This window comes from Scyliorhinus canicula, chromosome 21, assembly GCF_902713615.1.
Source record: "Scyliorhinus canicula chromosome 21, sScyCan1.1, whole genome shotgun sequence".
In the NCBI taxonomy this organism is placed as follows: domain Eukaryota; kingdom Metazoa; phylum Chordata; class Chondrichthyes; order Carcharhiniformes; family Scyliorhinidae; genus Scyliorhinus; species Scyliorhinus canicula.
In genome coordinates, this window is record NC_052166.1 from 27,483,439 (window position 1) to 27,503,625 (window position 20,187).

Below are 20,187 nucleotides of genomic sequence, written 5' to 3' on the forward strand. Positions count from 1 at the left end.
CTGCCTATCCAAGAAGATTTCCTTTATTTGTCCCTATGGACCCCACCATTCCCTTAACTATCCTTTATATATGTTTTTGTGTTCCTCCGCCCATTAGCGGGGAAGCTCATATCCCACATTGTCCCACAGGATGGTCAATTAGGAGCTGGCTGAGCACAGTGGGCTCAACAGCTGGCTTGTAATGCAGAACAAGGCCAGCAGCGCGGGTTCAATTCCCATACTGGCCTCCCTGAACAGGCGCCGGAATGTGGCGACTAGGGCCTTTTCACAGTAACTTCATTGAAGCCTACTTGTGACAATAAGAGATTATTAATATTATTATTATACGTTACAAACAAATGTTTTCCCATTCTCACTCTTTGCTCTTCTTTTTGAATTTTCCTCTATACCCAGTGTGCCCTGGCTGGTTTTCCATCTTATTTACTGCCTTACATTTGGCAGAAACTTTTTTACTTCCCCCTCTTTATTTTGATTTAACCTTTAATTTCTTTGTCACTCAGTGAGGTCGTCCTTTGGGTGCCCCATCTTCCTTACTTATGGGAATAGGGAATATGCTTTGACTCTAATCAAACACAAAGGCCCAAAGATCTGCGTAATTTACTGTTTTCCTGTCTAATCTTTGTTTGCAGTCCAACTGTGCGAGATCCCTGCTCAAATCGCTCAAATCACTTTTCCAATTGGGCATTTTCAATTTGTATTTTTCTTATCCCTTTCAGTGGGCTAAACAGCTGGCTTGTGAAGCAGAACACGGCCAGCGGCGCGGGTTCAATTCCCGCACCGGCCTCCCCGAACAGACGCTGAAATGTGGCGACTGGGGGCTTTTCACAGTAACTTCATTTGAAGCCTACTTGTGACAATAAGCAATTTTCATTTCATTTTATTCATAAGCACTTTAAGCCTCATTTACGTGATGACCGCTATTACCCAGGTCGTTGATAATAGACCTGTCCCATGCAGTCTCTTCTGTATAGCACAATAAATAATGTTCTCAAGTTTATCATTATATATTCAGTACATATAGTATTGCAATTCTGTGTTCTGTGACTATAAAGTGAGTCACAAAATAATAAGTAACTTTAGTTATGGTGACTCGATTATCTGTTCTGCCCTTTACCTTTTGTTCTACAATGCCAATATTCGCTATGTTTACCTCACAGCAATTTAAGGGGAGATGTTGTGCAGTGGTATTTTCATGAGACTAGTCATCTAATGACCCATGAAAAGATCTGGGGACCCAGGTTCAAATTAGAATTCCATTTTTTAAAAACTTTGAATTAAAAGTCTAACGATGACCTTCACACCATTGTCGATTGTCCTAAAAACCACTAATATACTTTAGGGAAGGAAATCTGCTGTTCTTACACGATCTGACCTATATGTAACTTCAGACCCAAAGCAATGTGGTTGTTTCTCAAATACCCTCTGAAATGGAGGGTAGTTATGGATGGTCAATAAAAACTAGCCCAGCCGGCAATGCCCACATCCTGTAAATAAATAATAAGTCAAGCAAATTACAACCCCGCCAAAAAAGACACTTTCAAATCTCCCCTAATTAAAGACATTTTCTAGTCATGTGGCTACAGGCTCCAACAGCCATTCTCACATTAAGTTCCCAGCGGATACAGCTTAAGAGTACAAAGACGTTGCCTGCTAACTTCCTGTCAAACACCCCAATTACTATTAAAGTTGTCCTTGAGAGCAAGTATCAGGAACACTGCATTAGAGTAATTAATGTTACTAGGATTCCACAATGGGGTAGATTTTGACTTTGTGTGAATAATATTGAATCAGAAGTCAATGGAAATAAAAATAATGGATGATGTAAAATGGGCTGTCTGTTTACTCTGTTGCCCTGAGTCAAAATATCCCCCAGGAGTCCCGAATTTCATTGTTCTTTTACATTGTTCTTCAATGTAAAATGCTTGCATTTCCATCAGGTGACAACACTTGCTATATGGCAGCTTGTCACATCCCGAAGACATGAAACAAATCAAAAACTGTTTAAATCAAACCTTACATTATGATTTTATAAATGGACTTTGTTGGACCAAAAATCAGGGCAGCTACAGATCACGTGATTTGTAAATTGGCTACAGTTCTGGAATCTTCCAGTACTGATTGCAGGACATACCTCAACCCTTATCTTTGTAGAATCTCGCACCTATCATTCTCTGGACCAGGCATTGTCAAAGTCGGGGGCGACCCGTGGGTGGGCAAGTGTCAGGAGGATCGTGGAGCCGTCCGCCGTGGCGCCCCCAATCGCACAGATCCGCGGGCAACAGCCGCAGCAGCCGGCTTTTAATAATACTGGCTGCAAGCGGCCTTCAAAATGGCCACGGACATATAAAAAAATGCGACCGCACTACACATGTGTACCCGATCATTGGTGCGCGTGTGCAAGAGTTTTTAAAAATCTGGTCGCGAGCCTTTTTGAAGGCCGTTCTCAACCTGCATTGTTAAAAGCCGGCTGCAAAAGGTTCGGGGAGAATGATGTGATTGGTTGCTTTCTGAACTTTGATGCTGATGAAGTGGAAGTCTCTTACTCCAGGAATGGTGAGTGATCCAACGATGGTTTCACTGCAGCTGTAATTTCAACCAAGAGATGTCGAGGGCACAGTGGTTAGCATTGCTGCCTATGGCGCTGAGGACCTTGGTTCAAATCCCGGCCCTGGTCACTGTCTGTGTGAAGTGTGCACGTTCTCCCCGTGTCTGCGTGGGTTTCACCCCCACAACCCAAAGATGTGCAGGTTAGGTGGATTGGCCACGCCAAATTGCCCCTTCATTGGAAAAAATAATTGGCTGCTCGCAATTTTAAAAAAAACAAGAATTGTCAACTTTTTTTATCTTGATTTTTAAACATTGCAAAACAAAGTGTCTGCAGGTCGTATTTTGAAGCTTTATCAATTAATTGATTCTTAAGTGAAATGTGGTGAACCTCCATTTTCTAGAGGATGAAAACATTTTCAGTTTCTGCATTTTTTTCCTGTTAAACTTTATCAAATAAACCCTCCCCCCGAACTTGTAAGAATAAAGCTGGCTGCTGCGGTTGTTGCCCGCGAATTTGCGCAGTTGGAGACGCAGAAGATTTCAAAAAAAAAATTCTATGTAATCTTCCTGCCTGAAGGGAGGCAGAGAGCAGGTTGCGCCCCCCGAACATTGACATCATGTGCTTTGTCTGCAATTGGGATTCCTCCATTTTGTCAGCAGCAAACAAGGTCAGAAAAAATGGTGGGTCACGAAGGTCAGCCGGCGTGGGTCGCGAAGGTCGACCGTCGTGGGTCGCGAAGGTTGGCCGGTGTGGCTCGCGAAGGTCGGCCGACGTGGGTCCCGAAGATCGGACGGGTTGGGTCCCGAAGGTTGACCAGTTGGTAAAAATGGGTCCCCGGAAAGAAAGAAACACTGGTCCGGACCTATCACATTCAATGAAACCAGGGAGCAGCAGATGATCTGGATTGGAAACTCTCATGATAAAGATGAAACCGGTTGGCTCATGAAGTGACAAGTGCCTGGATGGATTGTTTCGAAATCCATAGAATCTTCTGTGGGAACACCAGCACCTGGAAGTTCTCAGATAAAAGGAAAAATTTGGTAACTTATTGGGCAGGATTATCCAATAATCGGGCTATGTCCCCACACCCGCGAGAAAATGGGCGCGAATCACTCCGGACCTTTTTCTACAAATTTTTAAGTGAGTGCCCCGGAGTAGTCCATGGAGCTCCGGCTGCCGATACGGGACCCTGAACCTCCGGTCACAGGTCCGTGCATGTGTGCAGAGGCCGCCAGCTGCACCAGTCCCACGTGACATGGCGGACCCACACAGCGGCCGGCGCCAAAGAAGTAGGCCCCCTCCCAGATCATACGCGCCCACCGATCAGTGGCGCTTGGTTCGCGGGCCTGGCCATCATGGAGGCCCCCCTGGTGATGGATCCCCCGTCCCCCCCACCAGGATGGCCACCGCAGCCGCAACTCCGAGCTCCCGCCGGGTGTAACCATACGTGAATCACGACGGTGGGAACTTGGCTTGTCGTCCGTGGAGAATCGCCACGGGGGCCTCTTTCAACGGATCTGGACCAGCGCCGCATCAACCGCGCGCGTGCAACTGCCGCCGATTCTTCGGTCGCCATAGAATCACAGGAAGGCATCATGGGTCCGATGCCCCATTCTCCACCCCCGCGCCAGGCACGATTGCAGCGCAGAGGCTCAGAGAATCCTGGCCACTATTTACACCTGCCACTAATTCCAATTACGCAGTCCAATACAGTTCAAATGTCACTTATAAATAAAGTTAACACAACAGGCTTACTTGTGATCTTCTGTGGAGATACTTTTAGAGAGAGTACCTTTCAAGAGCAGAACCAGTATGCTTCTGCTTAACTTAACAGCATTTGGCAAAATTGCTATTCAACTTAAAATCTTATAACAGATTGCAAAACTATAGACAGACTTGGATCCTCCCATTAATTACATGATCTGTATCGCACTTTTTGTTAAACGTCCTCCAATTTTTTTCAGTGACTTTCCTCTGGTTTCTAAAGAAAATTAAGTTAGAATGTATCAAGCCAGGTTTCACTCTGATCTGGCTTGTCCTGTATTAAGATCAGCTGTGATCAAAACAGAACAAATCTTGCTTCTGATTTAACCCGAAAGAAAGTTTGCTGCTAGCCAGTTTAAAATTGACCTCACAAACAGCAGAGGATATGGGGACACACAGCACAGCCTGTTTCAAAACTTTAAAACCTCTGCTTAAGGACATATGAGGAGAAAAATGGTTTACTTTACCTCTCTCCCCTGTCCTCTGCTATAAGAAACAGGAAAAGGAAGAGAACTGCATGTTCCATTCAAATCCTATGGCCAGGCAGCCCATCAGTGTGGATTGAAGATCAGAGATGTACAAGGAGCAAACTGAAAATACTGCAATGGGTTAATAGAGTGGAGTGTACGTGAGCCTTGTAGAATGATGGTGCATCACCAACATCAGTAGTCATGTGCTAGACTCTCTCTTTCGAGCGGGATGAACACATTATGTTCAGCAGCAACATACCTACCCTGTAACCTGTTTAGAGGTGGTGTTAACAAACTGGTAGAAAGCAAGTGCCAGAGTATGACTAAAGTCTGTCTGAGGGCAGATAGGACATGCGCACCCATAATCAAAAACCGTTACAGGAGTCCACACAATCACAGTAACTGTACAAAACACTGCGTTTGACCATGTGTTACACCACAAGTACCTTGTCATTGAGGATGAGGAAAAGATGTGCTGGAATCCTGTAGAGGCAATGAGAAACCAGCTACTGGTTAGGGAGCCAATGAGAGCCTTGCATCTCTTTTTGAGAAAGCCTGCCACATACGATTCAGGCACTTGACAGGCGTCCACTCCCAGTAGCCTATAAGCAACCCTGCATGGGTTCGCTTATGGTGCTCCCCTTAGGGCGGGTCCCCACTTATTGCCAGGTTAATTGCAGCGCTGGTGAGCTGAGGTCCTAAGTGGGAATTCATTGCCCACTTAAGGATCTCAGTTGGGTGCAGGTTGGAAATTTTGTCCAGGTCCTTCCCACCACAGATTTAATCAGGGACTGGGGTCTCCACCTGGCATTCTCCTGCCTGATTATATTCCTCACTACCAAATGTGATTGGGGGAGGGCACAAAGTTCTGCCCATGATATGTGAGTCGGAACCAGAAAGACAGGACGTAGCAATCTTCAACATTTCAAAACCCAGGGGATATTGATGTGTTGGGAGGTGGGAGGGGAGGAGGATGGGGTGGGGGGGTCGCTGCCGGAGGGCTGGTGGGAAGGGGTGGATATGGAAATGGAGAAAGAAGCATAATTTAGATTTTACCCAGACAGCCTGGGTGAAAATGTTTGCTTGAAGTAGACTATCTGGACAAGTCACACGTTCAGTTTTCATCACTCTGTCCTTACGCACATCATTTGTTTTGACCATTTTGACCATTATCATTGCAGAGAATTTGCACGTTGGAAGGTGAGAAATACTGCAGTCGAAAGGAGGGACTTGATCCGGAACCCTATCCCACTAATGCCAGAATTCCAGAGAAGCATACGCTTGCTTGGAAGGAGGCCCTCAACCCAGCAGGTGATTGACACCGTCATCCGGAAATACGGAACACATGTCCTGTCATCTGCAGTTCTTGGAGGTAAGCTTCTGCAGTTCTCCAATGGTGCTAGTCAAATGCTGTTTAATGAGGGAGAGTCCTGTCATTTTGGACACTCTGTTAAATGAGGTTAAGCATGGTACCTATCATTTTGAATTCCCGTGCAGAGTTTGTGTATCTCTGGGTTTGCATGTTTCTCCAAATCATGCACCATTGTAACTTGGGCGTACACTATCACTTCTTCATTATTCCTGAGTTAAAATCTTGATACTTTCTGCCCAACAGAGATAAGAATGCCAAATTGATTGAGGTATTGTCCTGGAGAATGCACATGGGAACTATTGTCCCTTATATTTTGTTTAATTCAAAGAAGGTGAAATGCTGCACCATGTTTCTTTTACCTGCCAATGTGCAGCTTCTAGCAAGCAGTCAGAGTTGGCTTGCCAACCGATCAACACCCTTTTCTCATGTGGTATAAATTGTTGCTCCCTTTGAAATTTGGCATTCCTGCATCTGTACTGATGAGTGCAAGATTAAATCTTCGACATCGTCAGCAATATTCATGTTCTGTGTTACAATCCAGGACCAGAACCCAACACTTGTTCGGATATTGGACAAGAGCCTCAAACACTTTTTGTTATTTTGTAAAATTATGAGGAAAGGATACTTTGCTCCAGGGGTACTTTCACTGACAAATAGGGATATGGGACAAGATTCTGTGCTCCTGAGTCTAAGTCTCAATGGCGTCAACACTGCCTCAGGATCAGCAATTCTGGCCCTTACAGGGGGCAAGCATGGGACTGTAGCAGTTCACACTGCTCCAGCTGCTGATCCTGGCGCAAACTGGGCGCCGCGGAATCCGCACATGCGCAGTGGCACCGGCGCCGACGTGTGCATGCGCAGTGGCTTCCTTCAACACGCCGGCCCCAACGCAACTTGGCGCAGGGCTACAGGGGCCGGCGCAGAAGAAACAAGGCCCACAGCCAGAGAGGCTGGTCCGCCAATTGGTGGGCCCCAATCACTGGCCAGGCCACATCGGACCCCATCCCCCACAGGCCACCCCCCGACCCTTCCACGCCGAGTTCACGCCGGCTGAGAGCAGGTGTGGACGGCGCTGGTGGGACTCGGCGTATTTACCGGTCTGAGAATCGGCCGACTGGCCGCGTAGAGCGCTTCCCCAACCGGCGCCACGCCAATCACACCGCGCCAATGGTGCCGATTCTCCGCAGCCGGCTGCGTGGCGCGATTCGTGCCGGTCGGTATATTAAAACAAACTTTATTATGAACACAGGATTAAACTGCAATAACATCATTGAAAATAGCTTACAATTAGCAGTTAAACAATTCTTAACAATAGAAGGAAACACTTTAACTTCTGACGAATAGCTTTGCTATCTCCAATCAAGCAAAACCCATCACAGATCAAATTCCACTTGTAAATACAGTGATAAAACATTGCTGGACACTTGAATAGATATTTTTTGGAAATACTGCTTGAAGAGAGAGCGAGATCCTGTCAGGAAACAACCTGTAGACCATTGGCTGTGTCAGACTACTGCTTGACCTGACAGCCTTTCGCAAAAGCTACTGCTCAGCTCAAAGCTCCGAGAAAAACTAAAAACTAAACTGCCTACTACAGACCTGGTTATTCCCATTACATAGATCATCTTTATCCTACTCAGATCTCATCATCTGCTTACCTAAGTCTAAATAAAATACCTCAAACTATCTGTTCCCCAGGGAATCTTCAGCAATCATAACATAATTACATGAAGTCTCTTTTTGTAAGGACACACATAGTTTGGAATGAACGATGATCTCAACTTTATGGCATCTTAATTGCACCTTCTGAAGTTACAGAGTCTGGATACCTTAGCCGAGATTACTTAATAATATTACTGCAGCAGATATATATACCTGAACTCAGGCATTAAAAAACATTACTGCAAAGGATATAAAGTAAAATATATATACCAATTTCTTACATCAACTGTACTACCAAGCTACTTTTGATGACCATATCCCATGAATGAATAAAATACACTGTTCTGACAGAGTTGCATGATAATTTAAAGGACATTATTACTGTTCTTTCTGAATGTGTTTCTTGAATTTAAAGAAGGAAATATTTGAGATGGATACCTGCCTCTATAGGGTGGGTGAGCTCTGTTGGTGCTTTAGTTTAATCCTGTCCTGTTGAGTTAGTGCCTCATACCAGTTTTAGAATTACATTTTGCATTTCTTTGAATATATTCATGATTCTGCATATGTTTGTATCCAAATTCAAAATGAAAGCATCTAATTTGGGAGAGATATTCTGAATGAGATGGTGGATGGCAAGCAACTAAAGGGAAATATTGAGAGAAGAATGCTGACAAGATTCAGGAAGAGTCCTTGAACAGGAAAGAAATGTTAACAGAAAGTAGTTGGAGAGGCTCCTCAGAGGTAAATGCAAAGCAATAACCGGAAACTTCAAAACATGCAGGCGGCAGCACCCAGAGAGACACTTGCTTTATTTTGTTATTTCTTGCAAAGAGAACAGGCGATATACACTGTGCAGCTGACATTTTGACACGTCCGTTATTATGTTCATTTAGGTTAGGCCTTTGATCGCTATTAAAAAAGGCAATTTCGCTGTATCGCTTGACAGCAACATTTTATTGAAGAAACAATATCAGCGACAGCAGGTGAATAATGAAAGAGCAGTTAGTTGAATAGAACAGTCGAGCTGACAGTAACATGTTACCCCTTCAGCTGTGACTTGACATAAATTTCATATGCTTCAAAATCAGCTTCAATAAAAGCTTAACTTAGAATCACTTCAATGCAGAAGGAGATGATTCGGCACTATGTGTCTGCACCACCCCTCTACTTAGACCCAGTGACCCTCTACCTAGGTCCACCCCCGCCCCATCCCCGTAAACCTACGCATTGACAATGGCCAATCCACCTAACCTGCATACCTTTGGACATTAAGGGGCAATTTAGCATGGCCGGTCCACCTAACCGACACATCTTTGGACTGTGGGAGGGAACCAGAGCACTCGGAGGAAACCCACGCAGACAGGGGAGAAAGTGAAAACTCCACACAGACAGTCACCCAAGGCTGCATTCAAACTTGGGTCCCTGGCACTGTGAGGCGAGATCTTTGTTCATCTCTTAGATTCAACATTTTCTACAGTTTTAACAGGCTAGCAGACTTTGCAGTCCTCATCCTTACCTTTTAAGCAATTCTCCAGCAGCATTAAGAAGGGTTCATCTGTAACGTCAGGAGCAATTCAGTCAGGTACGCCTGTAGGGGTCACCGCTGATCACTTTGGGTTCAAAGATTAATGTTCTCTGCCTTGAGTCAGACGATGCATTGATCAAGTTTGAATCTGGATTTATGTGAGTGGTCCATCAGCAAATGCGAAAACATGTGCTTCTATCTCAAGGACTTTTAAACAAAACCCCTTTATCCCCATTCGCTGCCTTCTTCCAGTCAGCCTATCCTCTATCCATGCCAGGATCTTACACTTAACACCATGGGCTCTTAACTTATTTAACAGTCTCCTATGCGGCACCTTGTCAAAGGCCTTCTGGAAATCTAAATAAATCATGTCCACTGGTTCTCCTTTGTCTAACATCCATGTTACTTCTTCAAAGAACTCTAACAGATTTGTCAGACATGACCTCCCCTTGACGAAGCCGTGCTGACGCAGCCCTATTTCATCATGCGCTTCCAAGTACTCCGCGATCATGCTTACACCAGCTCTTGGATGGAACTTCACAATTATTCCAACTCCCTGCTCTTTTCCCATAATACTAAACTGTTCTCCCATTTCAGCATTACCCAATTCCCTTTAGGAAGTTCTTAATGAATATGCTTCCTAATTCAGGCAGTGCATTACAGATAATCATAAATTGCAGCATTAATAAAATTGTTGTCATCCCATGTCTGACTTATTTACCAGTCACCGTAAATGCATATTTAATATGTTAACACAGTCCAAATCCAGTAGTTGTTTTGGCAGTTCCCCCTTCTCTTCAACCTGTAAATTTATCTGATCATACACCTTGAAACTTTTCATTTTCCATGAAAAGGTAGTCGTGCCACAATCTACAAATTGGCATTTGTTTGTTTCTTGCAATGCGACAGTGCAACACTGAAGCACTGGCCAGCAGCATGGTTCAATTCCCGTATCAGCCTCCCCGAACAGGCACCGAAATGTGGTGACTAGCGGCCTTTCACTGTAACTTCATTTGAAGCCTACTTGTGACAATTAGCGATTTTCATTTTCATTTCATTTTTCACATGAAATTGGAAGTGTAAAATACAACAGGTGGAATTCTCCGCTGGCGGGATTCTCCGTTCCGCCAGCAGCACGCCCTCGCCCGCGGGTTTCCCGACGGGGTGGGGTGACCACAATGGGAAATCAAATTGGCAGGTGGCAGGAACGGAGAAACCCGCTGCCGGTGAGGGCGCACTGCCGAGGAATACGCGACTGGTGGATCGGAGAATCCCGTCCGATATTTGCACGTGCTGCTTTGTTGAGGTTCGGAAGACCTGGAATTCACGTGGGGACGTTCAATGTGGAAAGTTGCCCGCGAAGCTGTTCATGTGTTGTGCAAGTGCCACAAGACCTTCTGCAAATTGGAGGGACCTGGAACGAAGTTGTGAGTGTAGTTGGCGCCAGCAAACACATATTGCGTGTAAGAGAAAAGTAGCGAGGTGACGCATAATGACTATCATTGGGATGACAGAGTGTGTTAATTATGCCATTTCTGTTGTTGGACACCAACTGGTGATTGAGATCACAGTTGACCTCTATTCCGAAAACATAAATTGCTGTTTCACTGCCATGCTAGAGTTTGCTACAGCACCCCAGTTTGATCTCTCGTTTAATCATATGCATGGATAATGTAGCAGGGTTTGAACTCAAACATTCAAACTGCAAATAACACATCACAGAGGAAATTGATTTTTTTTTTGTAATTTACTTCCTTTCATACCTTCGGAATGTACTCATCAAATGTGTACAGAAGCCAAAAAGAAAATACTGGGGAATATGGGCTGGTTTAGCTCACAAGGCTAAATCGCTGGCTTTTAAAGCAGACCAAGCAGGCCAGCAGTACGGTTCGATTTCCGTACCAGCCTCCCCGGACAGGCGCCGGAATGTGGCGACTAGGGGCTTTTCACAGTAACTTCATTGAAGCCTACTCGTGACAATAAGCGATTTTCATTTTCATATTATTTTAAACGTGTAGAGAATGCCAAGATATGATTTATGACATCACAAAACCTGCCTAGTTTAGTAATCAACTATTCCTTTGCCTGTTTAAGGGGATTTATTGCTGGTATTGGCACCAGAATTATTATATTGCATTTGTGGGATCTTGCTGTGTACAAATTGGCTGCTGCATTTCCTACAGAATAAAAGTGACTCGACTTCAAAAGTATTTACTTGGCCGTAAAGCATTCTGGGATACCCATGGGTCATGAAGGGCGCTAAGTAAATGTAATTCTTTAATTTCTTCTTGAACAAATGAACTCTGTCGGCAGACTCATGGTGTACATATGGGATTTTCTGTCTCTGTCCAAATACCTTTCTCCCTTCTCGTCCTTGAATCTTGAAGAAATTGGTTGGTGCTCGGGACTGGTTTCATGGGCACACCCCACTTTGGGGCAGCATGTAGTACAAGTGGATAGCACTGTGGCTTCACAGCACCAGGGTCCCAGGTCCGATTCCCCGCTGGGGAGCGCTGTCTGTGAGGAGTCTCTCCCTGTGTGTGTGGGTTTCCCCCATGTGCTCCGGTTTCCTCCCACAGTCCAAAGGCATGCAGGTTAGGTGGATTGGCCATGATAAATTGCCCTTCGTGTCCAAAAAAGGTTAGGAGGGGTAATTGGGTTACGGGGATAGGGTGGAAGTGAGGGCTAAATGTGGGTCGGTGCAGACCCAATGGGCCGAATGGCCCCCTTCTGCACAGTATGTTCTACGTTCTATGTCTAGTAGTATTGCTGCTGTTTACATGGAGGGCACGTTATTGGGGAACCAATTCAGAGGCACAGTGAACGGGATTTTGCTTTGTTGCAGTAACCAGTTTGCAGACGGTGGTTGCTTAAACACATCCCATGGGTCAAAGTATTGGTTTCCCGAGACTGGTATATACAGATTTTGGAAGTAACCGGAACAGGCAGCTCACCTGAATTCCTGAAATGGCCACTTCTACCCATAAACCAGCTTGCTAGCACACTCGGGGGCAGAACCACATTTTCTTTTCATGGGATCAGCTTCAAGTGCCAGGAAGAGGAGGAGGAGATGGTGGACATAGTGTGGAATGATTGCAAATGCAGATATGAAAGGTGGCATTAGAGAGAGAAAGGACAGGCTTGTTGCGATAACCCTTGAAGAGAATATGTGCACGTCTCATCGCAGAATCAGGGTGTAGAGCAGCATGTGACCCGAAGGCTGCGATGATGTTCATGTTGGTAATAATTGCTGTGTGTGCTGAATCCCCAGGGTGGGCCTGTTTGTTGAGCTCCCCTGTAATATGGATACATACATATATATATATTCATTCCAGTTTTCATTTAAATAGAACGTATTTATTGTTTCGCAATCTTGTGTGTGTGATTAGTGAGTTTGCAGAAAGGAGCTGAAAATGCAGCAAGGCTAATAGCTAAAATGAAGACTTCTTTTTTTTCTAAGGGGCAATTCAGCGTGGCCAATCCACCTACCCTGCGTGTCTTTTGGTTGTGGGGGTGAGACACATGCAAACACGGGGAGACTGAAAACTCCACACAGCAAGTGACCCGGGGCCGGGATCGAACCCTGGTTCTCGGCGCCGTAAGGCAGCAGTGCTAACCACTGTGCCACCGTGGCGCCCCCTTCTAACCACCTTTCCTTGTCTCTCCTCCTTTCGATTTGTATTGGATTTCCTTCATGTCTCTGTTCAGGAGATTTTTCTACATTAAAGGTCGTACGTAAATGGAAGCTTTTGGCACTATTAGAACTGGCGATGTTTATATTCCCGATGTTCATCTGTCCTTTCCTTTTTTGCACGTTTATGAACCAACTGCCTATTTTTAGCAGGGGCAGGCCCTTACAGCCCATTGCCTTTTTCTCAAAGTTATGCATCCATTTTGTGGGTGGATGGCAGCTACTTCCATGGCTGCCTCATCCCCGTTAACTCAGACCTGCATCTGGCTTGGACCTGACTCCTTCCTGCAACCACCCCCGCTGCTACTTGGACAGCCAAACAACTGCTGGCCAGTTAGATGCTATACACGTTGCCGTGCAATTCCTCATATTGGGATCCAGAACCCATCCTGGCTTCACCGGCGTTCTGACAGAATTGACATCCCGCCTGCTGCGTGTGTGAAGAGTTAAGAAATTCTGGTGAATTTAATTTTGCCCCGTGGTGGCTTCCTTCAAAATGCAACATTTGAATCTGCTGATTTGGTCATGAGCATTGATAATGTCTAATGATGCACCAGCCTTGGTCAAATCTTTGTCTTAATTGAAGTGTGGTGTTGGTGGCATTTGTTGATCAGTATGGTGGTGCAGTGTTTAGTTAGCATTGCTACCTCAGAGCGCCTGGGACCCGGGTTCAATTCCATCCTTGGGAGACTGTCTGCATGCAGTCCAAAAGCCCCACAACCGGCAGCAATGGTTGGGTTTCCACCCTCTGATTCGGTTCCTGAGCCATGGATAGGATCAACGGTGGTTAAAATAACCTATGACCCATCACTATGAGAATTACAGACCAGCACAAGTTATGTGAAGCAAAGCGTGACTGATGCTCCGAGAATTCTAGCCAATACATTCCCCAGCTCGCATATTCATCACTATATGTTTACTCATAGTCATCAAAACATTTCAACCCAGAAACTCCATTAGGATTCTTCCATGCCAGAAGCCTGTTGCAACTCTAGTGGGAGCCTGGTGGAACCCCATGGAAGGGGCAGAAAGGGTTGTTTTCAAGTAAACACGCCGTTAAAGAAGAATGGCTACAAACCAGAAAAATTCCTCTGCAATTTAAGAGTCAAGGCCTGCAACTCCTTCAGACCTTGCACCTGAGCGGCAATCAGTTGGAATTCACCTTCGATGAGAGAACAGAGTCTTGCAAACGGAGATTCTCACCCAATGTCTCAGGGAACCATCCAAAATAAATAGGGCGGGATTCTCTGATCCTGAGACTAAGTGTTGACGCCATCATAAACGGCATCACATAGTACAACGGCGTCAACAGGCCCCCAGGATCAGCAATCCTGCGCCCTACAGGGGCCAGCACGGCACTGGAGCGATTCATGCAGCTCCAGCTGCCGATACCGCCGTCAAATGGGCACGGCGGGTCTGTGCATGCACCTTACGACCGGCGTGAACTCGCGCATGTGCGTTAGTTTCTTTCTCCGCGCCAGCCCCGACGCAACGTGGCATAGAGCTACAGGGGCCCGGCACGAAGTAAAAGAGGCCCCCACCAGGAGAAGCCGGACCGCCCCGATTGCGGGCCAGGCCACGGTGGAGGCCCTCCCAGGGTCGGACCGCTCCCCCCCCCCCCCCCAACCAGGCCGCCCCCTGCAGGATGAACGCCGCGGTCCCGCCGGGTAGGACCACATGTGAACGGCGCCGGCGGGACTCGTCCTATCTCGGCGGCCACTCGGCCCATCCCGTGCGGAGAATCGGCAGAGAATCACGTGGATTCTCCCCCCCCCCCCCCCCCCCCCCCCGGCAATTCTCCGGCCTGGCCCGGAGTTAGAGAATCCCACCCATAATTTTCCATCAACCCCATATATGGTTGGAATGAATGATTATCTCACATTCGTGACATCTTAATTGTAGATTCAGCAGACGGACAGTCTGGATACCTTAATCGGGGTTCTTTCATAATTTTACTGCAGCATATATATATATATACATATAACCCAGGCTTTTAATAACATCTTCCTCAGGGTGGCATGGTGGTTAGCACTGCTGCCTCACAGCTCCAGGGACCGGGGTTCAATTCCGGCCTCGGGTGACTGTCTGTGTGGAGTTTGCACGTTCTCCCCGTGTCCACCTGGGTTTCCTGTGGATGCTCCAGTTTCCAAAGATTTGCAGGTTAGGTGGATTGGCCATGTTAAATTGCCCCTTAGTGTCTAAAAGGTTAGTTTGGGTTATTGGGTTATGGAGATAGGGTGGAGGTGTGGGCCTAGGTAGGGTGCTCTTCCCAAGGGTCGGTGCAGACTCAATGGGCCAAATGGCCTCCTTCTTCACCACAGGCATTCTATCATTCTATTAATTGAGTGGCTTGCCATTAGAGATTGCAGTGGATCTAGAGTCACATGTTGGCCAGTGATAAGGACAGCAGGTTTCCTTTCCTAAAGAGCATTAGTTGGATTTTAACGACAATCGACAGTGGTATCAAGGCCATCATCAGATTTTTTGAGTCCAGATGTTTTATTGAGCTTTAATTCCACCGTCTGTCATTGTGGGATTTGAACCCAGGTCTCCAGAGCATTTTTCTGGGTCTCTGGATTACGCCACCACCTTCACAGCCAAGTGCTTTCAGGAGTGCATCTTCTGAATCTTAATCACCTAAACAAGTCACCAAAAGATCACTGGCCACTGCTTCTTGACTCAACCTCACGTTTGTTTGACTCATTTAGCTAACTCAATGAAGATCAAAATAGCTTCTATGGACTCTGACTGCTGGGGCTCAGTTCCATATATTTACCCATCATTGGGGAAGGCGTCAAGTAATTTATTTTGATAACCTAGTACAATAGAGCCAGTCTTGAAGGAAGCACAATGACTGGAAAAAGAATGGTAATCATATGGAGCAAAAATTAGCATCAAGAAAGCTGCACTAACTTTATTTGACACTGCGTTTCATTACCTGCTGCATCTGTAATTATAAAACAAAGAGATGTGCAGAGGAACATGCTGAAAAAACCCTTTCTACCATCTTATTCATTAAGCACAAAGGTTTGGTTTCCCTTTGTTCATAAGTGCCACTGACAGAAAATTATTATATGCAAAGAAGTGGGTGGGAGTGATGATCATCTTCGCAAGGGATTCAGATAATTCATGGATCATTGCCATTTGAATTCAGCGCTAGAATAATTTTCTCTGTAGTCGGTACCACCCACCCATTACATTTTTCAGCTTTATTTATGGATCATTTTCGATGATAAAACTGCATGGCAAGTTAGAGCTCTCTCATGTTGATGGAAATCAATGCGATTGGAAAGTCAGGCAGAGCTGATTCATGCTCAGGTTGATGTCTAATCTAATATTATCAACTGGAGAAAATATACCCTTCAGCGACCAATATATGAGGAGACCATTCAGCTGATTGTGCCTGTGCGGGTTCTTTGAAACGACCAGCCAATCAATTTCATAATGCTGCCCCTTCCCCAACATCCACTATGTTTTTTTTTCCCTGTCAAATATTTTATCTATTTCTCCTCTGAATATTTTTTTATTCTTTCACGAGAAGCAAGCTAAGTAAGCTAGCATTTGTTGTCCTAAATTGCCCTTGAGAAAGTGATGATGAGTCTCCCTCTTGAAATACTGCGGTGCATGTGGTGCAGACCCACCCACAGTGCTGTCAGAAAGGGAATCGAAGGTTTATCGAGAAATAGTGAAGGAACAACTCAGTTCCGAGTCAGATGGTCTGCAGCTTGGAGGGGAACTTACAGGTGGTGACATCCCCAAGGACCTGCTGCCCTTGTCCTTCCAGGCGGTAAAGGTCGCAGCTTTGAAAGGTGCTGTTGAAGGAGCCTTGGGGAGTTGCTTCATACCTTACATGCCGCAGTATTGTGTGAGCACCAAAGTGGACGGAATGAATGTTTAAGTTGGTGGATGGGGTATGACTAAAGTGGGCTGCTTTGTCCTGGATGGTATCAAGGTTTTTGAGTGTTGTTGGAGCTGCACTCACGACGCCGGCGCACGATTCTCTGAGGTGCGGAGAATCGGCGCCATTTGCACCGGGGCATTTGACGCGGCTCGGGCCTCTGGAATCGGCGTGGCCGCCGATTCTCTGGGCCGAGCGGCCGCGTGGATACGATAGAGTCCCGCCGGTGCTGTTCACCCCTGGTCGCTGCCGGCGGGAACTCTGCACGAAGGATCAGGGCGCTGCCTGTGGGGCGGGGGAAAGCGATCCTTCACCGGGGGGGGCTCCGGTGGGGTCTGGCCTGCGATCGGGGCCCACCAATCAGCGGGCCGGCCTCTCCCCCCCTGGGCCTACTTTCCAGCGTGACCGGCCCCTGAACACCGGCGCCATGTTGAGTCGGGGCCGGCGCGCTGAAGATGTCCCCCACACATGCGCAGGTTGGCGCGGCCCAACTGCGCATGCGCGAGTTGGCGCAGCGCCCAATTGGCGCCGGGAAGGGAGGCTGGAGCGACGTGAACCCCTCCAGTGCCTTTCTGGCCCCCTGTGGGGGACAGACTCGGTCGTCCCCGTGCCCGTTTCACGCCATCATGAAAAGCGACGGCATTCACGACAGCGCGAACACTTGGGCTCCATTTTGGAGGATCGCCCCCTTAATGTGAACAGTTGGGGTCCCGCTGTCACTGCCCACCAATTTGAAAAACACACATTTTTTCCAACTTTTTTGCTTCTTGTCTGCTCACCAGCTTTCTATTCATCTCAAGACACTACCTGTAATCCCATGCGCTTGAACTTTACATATTAATCTGCTATGTGAGACCTCGTTGAAAGCCTACTGCAGTCTAAATAAACAAAATCCAACAGTTCTCCCTGGTCAACTCTACTACATAGACATAGAACATAGAACAATACAGTACAGTACAGGCCCTTCGGCCCTCGATGTTGCACCGACATGGAAAAAAACTAAAGGCCATCTAACCTACACTATGCCCTTATCATCCATATGCTTATCCAATAAACTTTTAAATGCCCTCAATGTTGGCGAGTTCACTACTGTTGCAGGTAGGGCATTCCATGGCCTCACCACTCTTTGCGTAAAAAACCCACCTCTGACCTCTGTCCTATATCTATTGCCCCTCAATTTAAGGCTATGTCCCCTCGTGCTAGCCACCTCCATCCGCGGGAGAAGGCTCTCGCTGTCCACCCTATCTAACCCTCTGATCATTTTGTATGCCTCTATTAAGTCACCTCTTAACCTTCTTCTCTCTAACGAAAACAACCTCAAATCTATCAGCCTTTCCTCATAAGATTTTCCCTCCATACCAGGCAACATCCTGGTAAATCTCCTCTGCACCCGTTCCAAAGCTTCCACGTCCTTCCTATAATGAGGCGACCAGAACTGTACGCAATACTCCAAATGCGGCCGTACTAGAGTTTTGTACAACTGTAACATGACCGCATGGCTCCGGAACTCAATCCCTCTACCAATAAAGGCCAACACACCATAGGCCTTCTTCACAACCCTATCAACCTGGGTGGCAACTTTCAGGGATCTATGTACATGGACACCGAGATCCCTCTGCTCATCCACACTACCAAGAATTTTACCATTAGCCAAATATTCCGCATTCCTGTTATTCTTTCCAAAGTGAATCACCTCACACTTCTCCACATTAAACTCCATTTGCCACCTCTCAGCCCAGCTCTGCAGCTTATCTATGTCCCTCTGTAACCTGCAACATCCTTCCGCACTGTCTACAACTCCACCGACTTTAGTGTCGTCTGCAAATTTACTCACCCATCCTTCTGCGCCCTCCTCTAGGTCATTTATAAAAATGACAAACAGCAACGGCCCCAGAACAGATCCTTGTGGTACGCCACTCGTAACTGAACTCCATTCTGAACATTTCCCATCAACTACCACTCTCAGTCTTCTTTCAACTAGCCAATTTCTGATCCACATCTCTAAATCACCCTCAATCCCCAGCCTCCGTATTTTCTGCAATAGCCGACCGTGGGGAACCTTATCAAACGCTTTACTGAAATCCATATACACCACATCAACTGCTCTACCCTCGTCTACCTGTTCAGTCACCTTCTCAAAGAACTCGATAAGGTTTGTGAGGCATGACCTACCCTTCACAAAACCATGCTGACTATCCCTAATCATATTATTCCTATCTAGATGATTATAAATCTTATCTTTTATAATCCTCTCCAAGACTTTACCCACCACAGACGTTAGGCTCACCGGCCTATAGTTACCGGGGTTATCTCTACTCCCCTTGTTGAACAAAGGGACCACATTTGCTATCCTCCAGTCCTCTGGCACTATTCCTGTAGCCAATGATGACCTAAAAATCAAAGCCAAAGGCTCAGCAATCTCTTCCCTGGCTTCCCAGAGAATCCTAGGATAAATCCCATCAGGCCCCGGGGACTTTTCTATTTTCACCTTGTCCAGAATTGCCAACACTTCTTCCCTACGCACCTCAATGCCATCTATTCTAATAGCCTGTGTCTCAGCATTCTCCTCCACAATATTATCTTTTTCTTGAGTGAATACTGACGAAAAGTATTCATTTAGTATCTCGCTTATCTCCTCAGCCTCCACACACAACTTCCCACCACTGTCCTTGACTGGCCCTACTCTTACCCTAGTCATTCTTTTATTCCTGACATACCTATAGAAAGCTTTTGGGTTTTCCTTGATCCTACCTGCCAAAGACTTCTCATGTCCCCTCCTTGCTCGTCTCAGCTCTCTCTTTAGATCCTTCCTCGCTTCCTTGTAACTATCAAGCGCCCCAATTGAAACTTCACGCCTCATCTTTACATAGGCCTCCTTCTTCCTCTTAACAAGAGATTCCACTTCTTTGGTTAACCACTGTTCCCTCGCTCGACCCCTTACTCCCTGCCTGACTGGTACGTACTTATCAAGAACATGCAATAGCTGTTCCTTGAACAAGCTCCACATATCCGGTGTGCCCAACCCTTGCAGCCTACTTCTCCAACCTACACATCCTAAGTCATGTCTAATGGCATCATAATTGCCCTTCCCCCAGCTATAACTCTTGCCCTGCGGGGTATACTTATCCCTTTCCATCACTAACGTAAAGGTCACCGAACTGTGGTCACTGTTTCCAAAGTGCTCACCTACCTCCAGATCTAACACCTGGCCTGGTTCATTACCCAAAACCAAATCCAATGTGGCCTCGCCTCTTGTT

General features: G+C 46.4%; 1 protein-coding gene across 5 annotated transcripts in view; it reads left to right on the forward strand.

The window, feature by feature from the left end:
• brinp1 (bone morphogenetic protein/retinoic acid inducible neural-specific 1) overlaps positions 1-20,187 on the forward strand; it is a 405,294-nt gene that overhangs the window by 255,150 nt on the left and 129,957 nt on the right. For all 5 annotated transcript variants that reach the window (XM_038782650.1, XM_038782649.1, XM_038782646.1 and 2 more), the window contains exon 3: positions 5,964-6,154. In XM_038782650.1, coding sequence (XP_038638578.1) covers positions 5,964-6,154 — 191 coding nt within the window. The remainder of the gene's footprint in view (positions 1-5,963; positions 6,155-20,187) is intronic.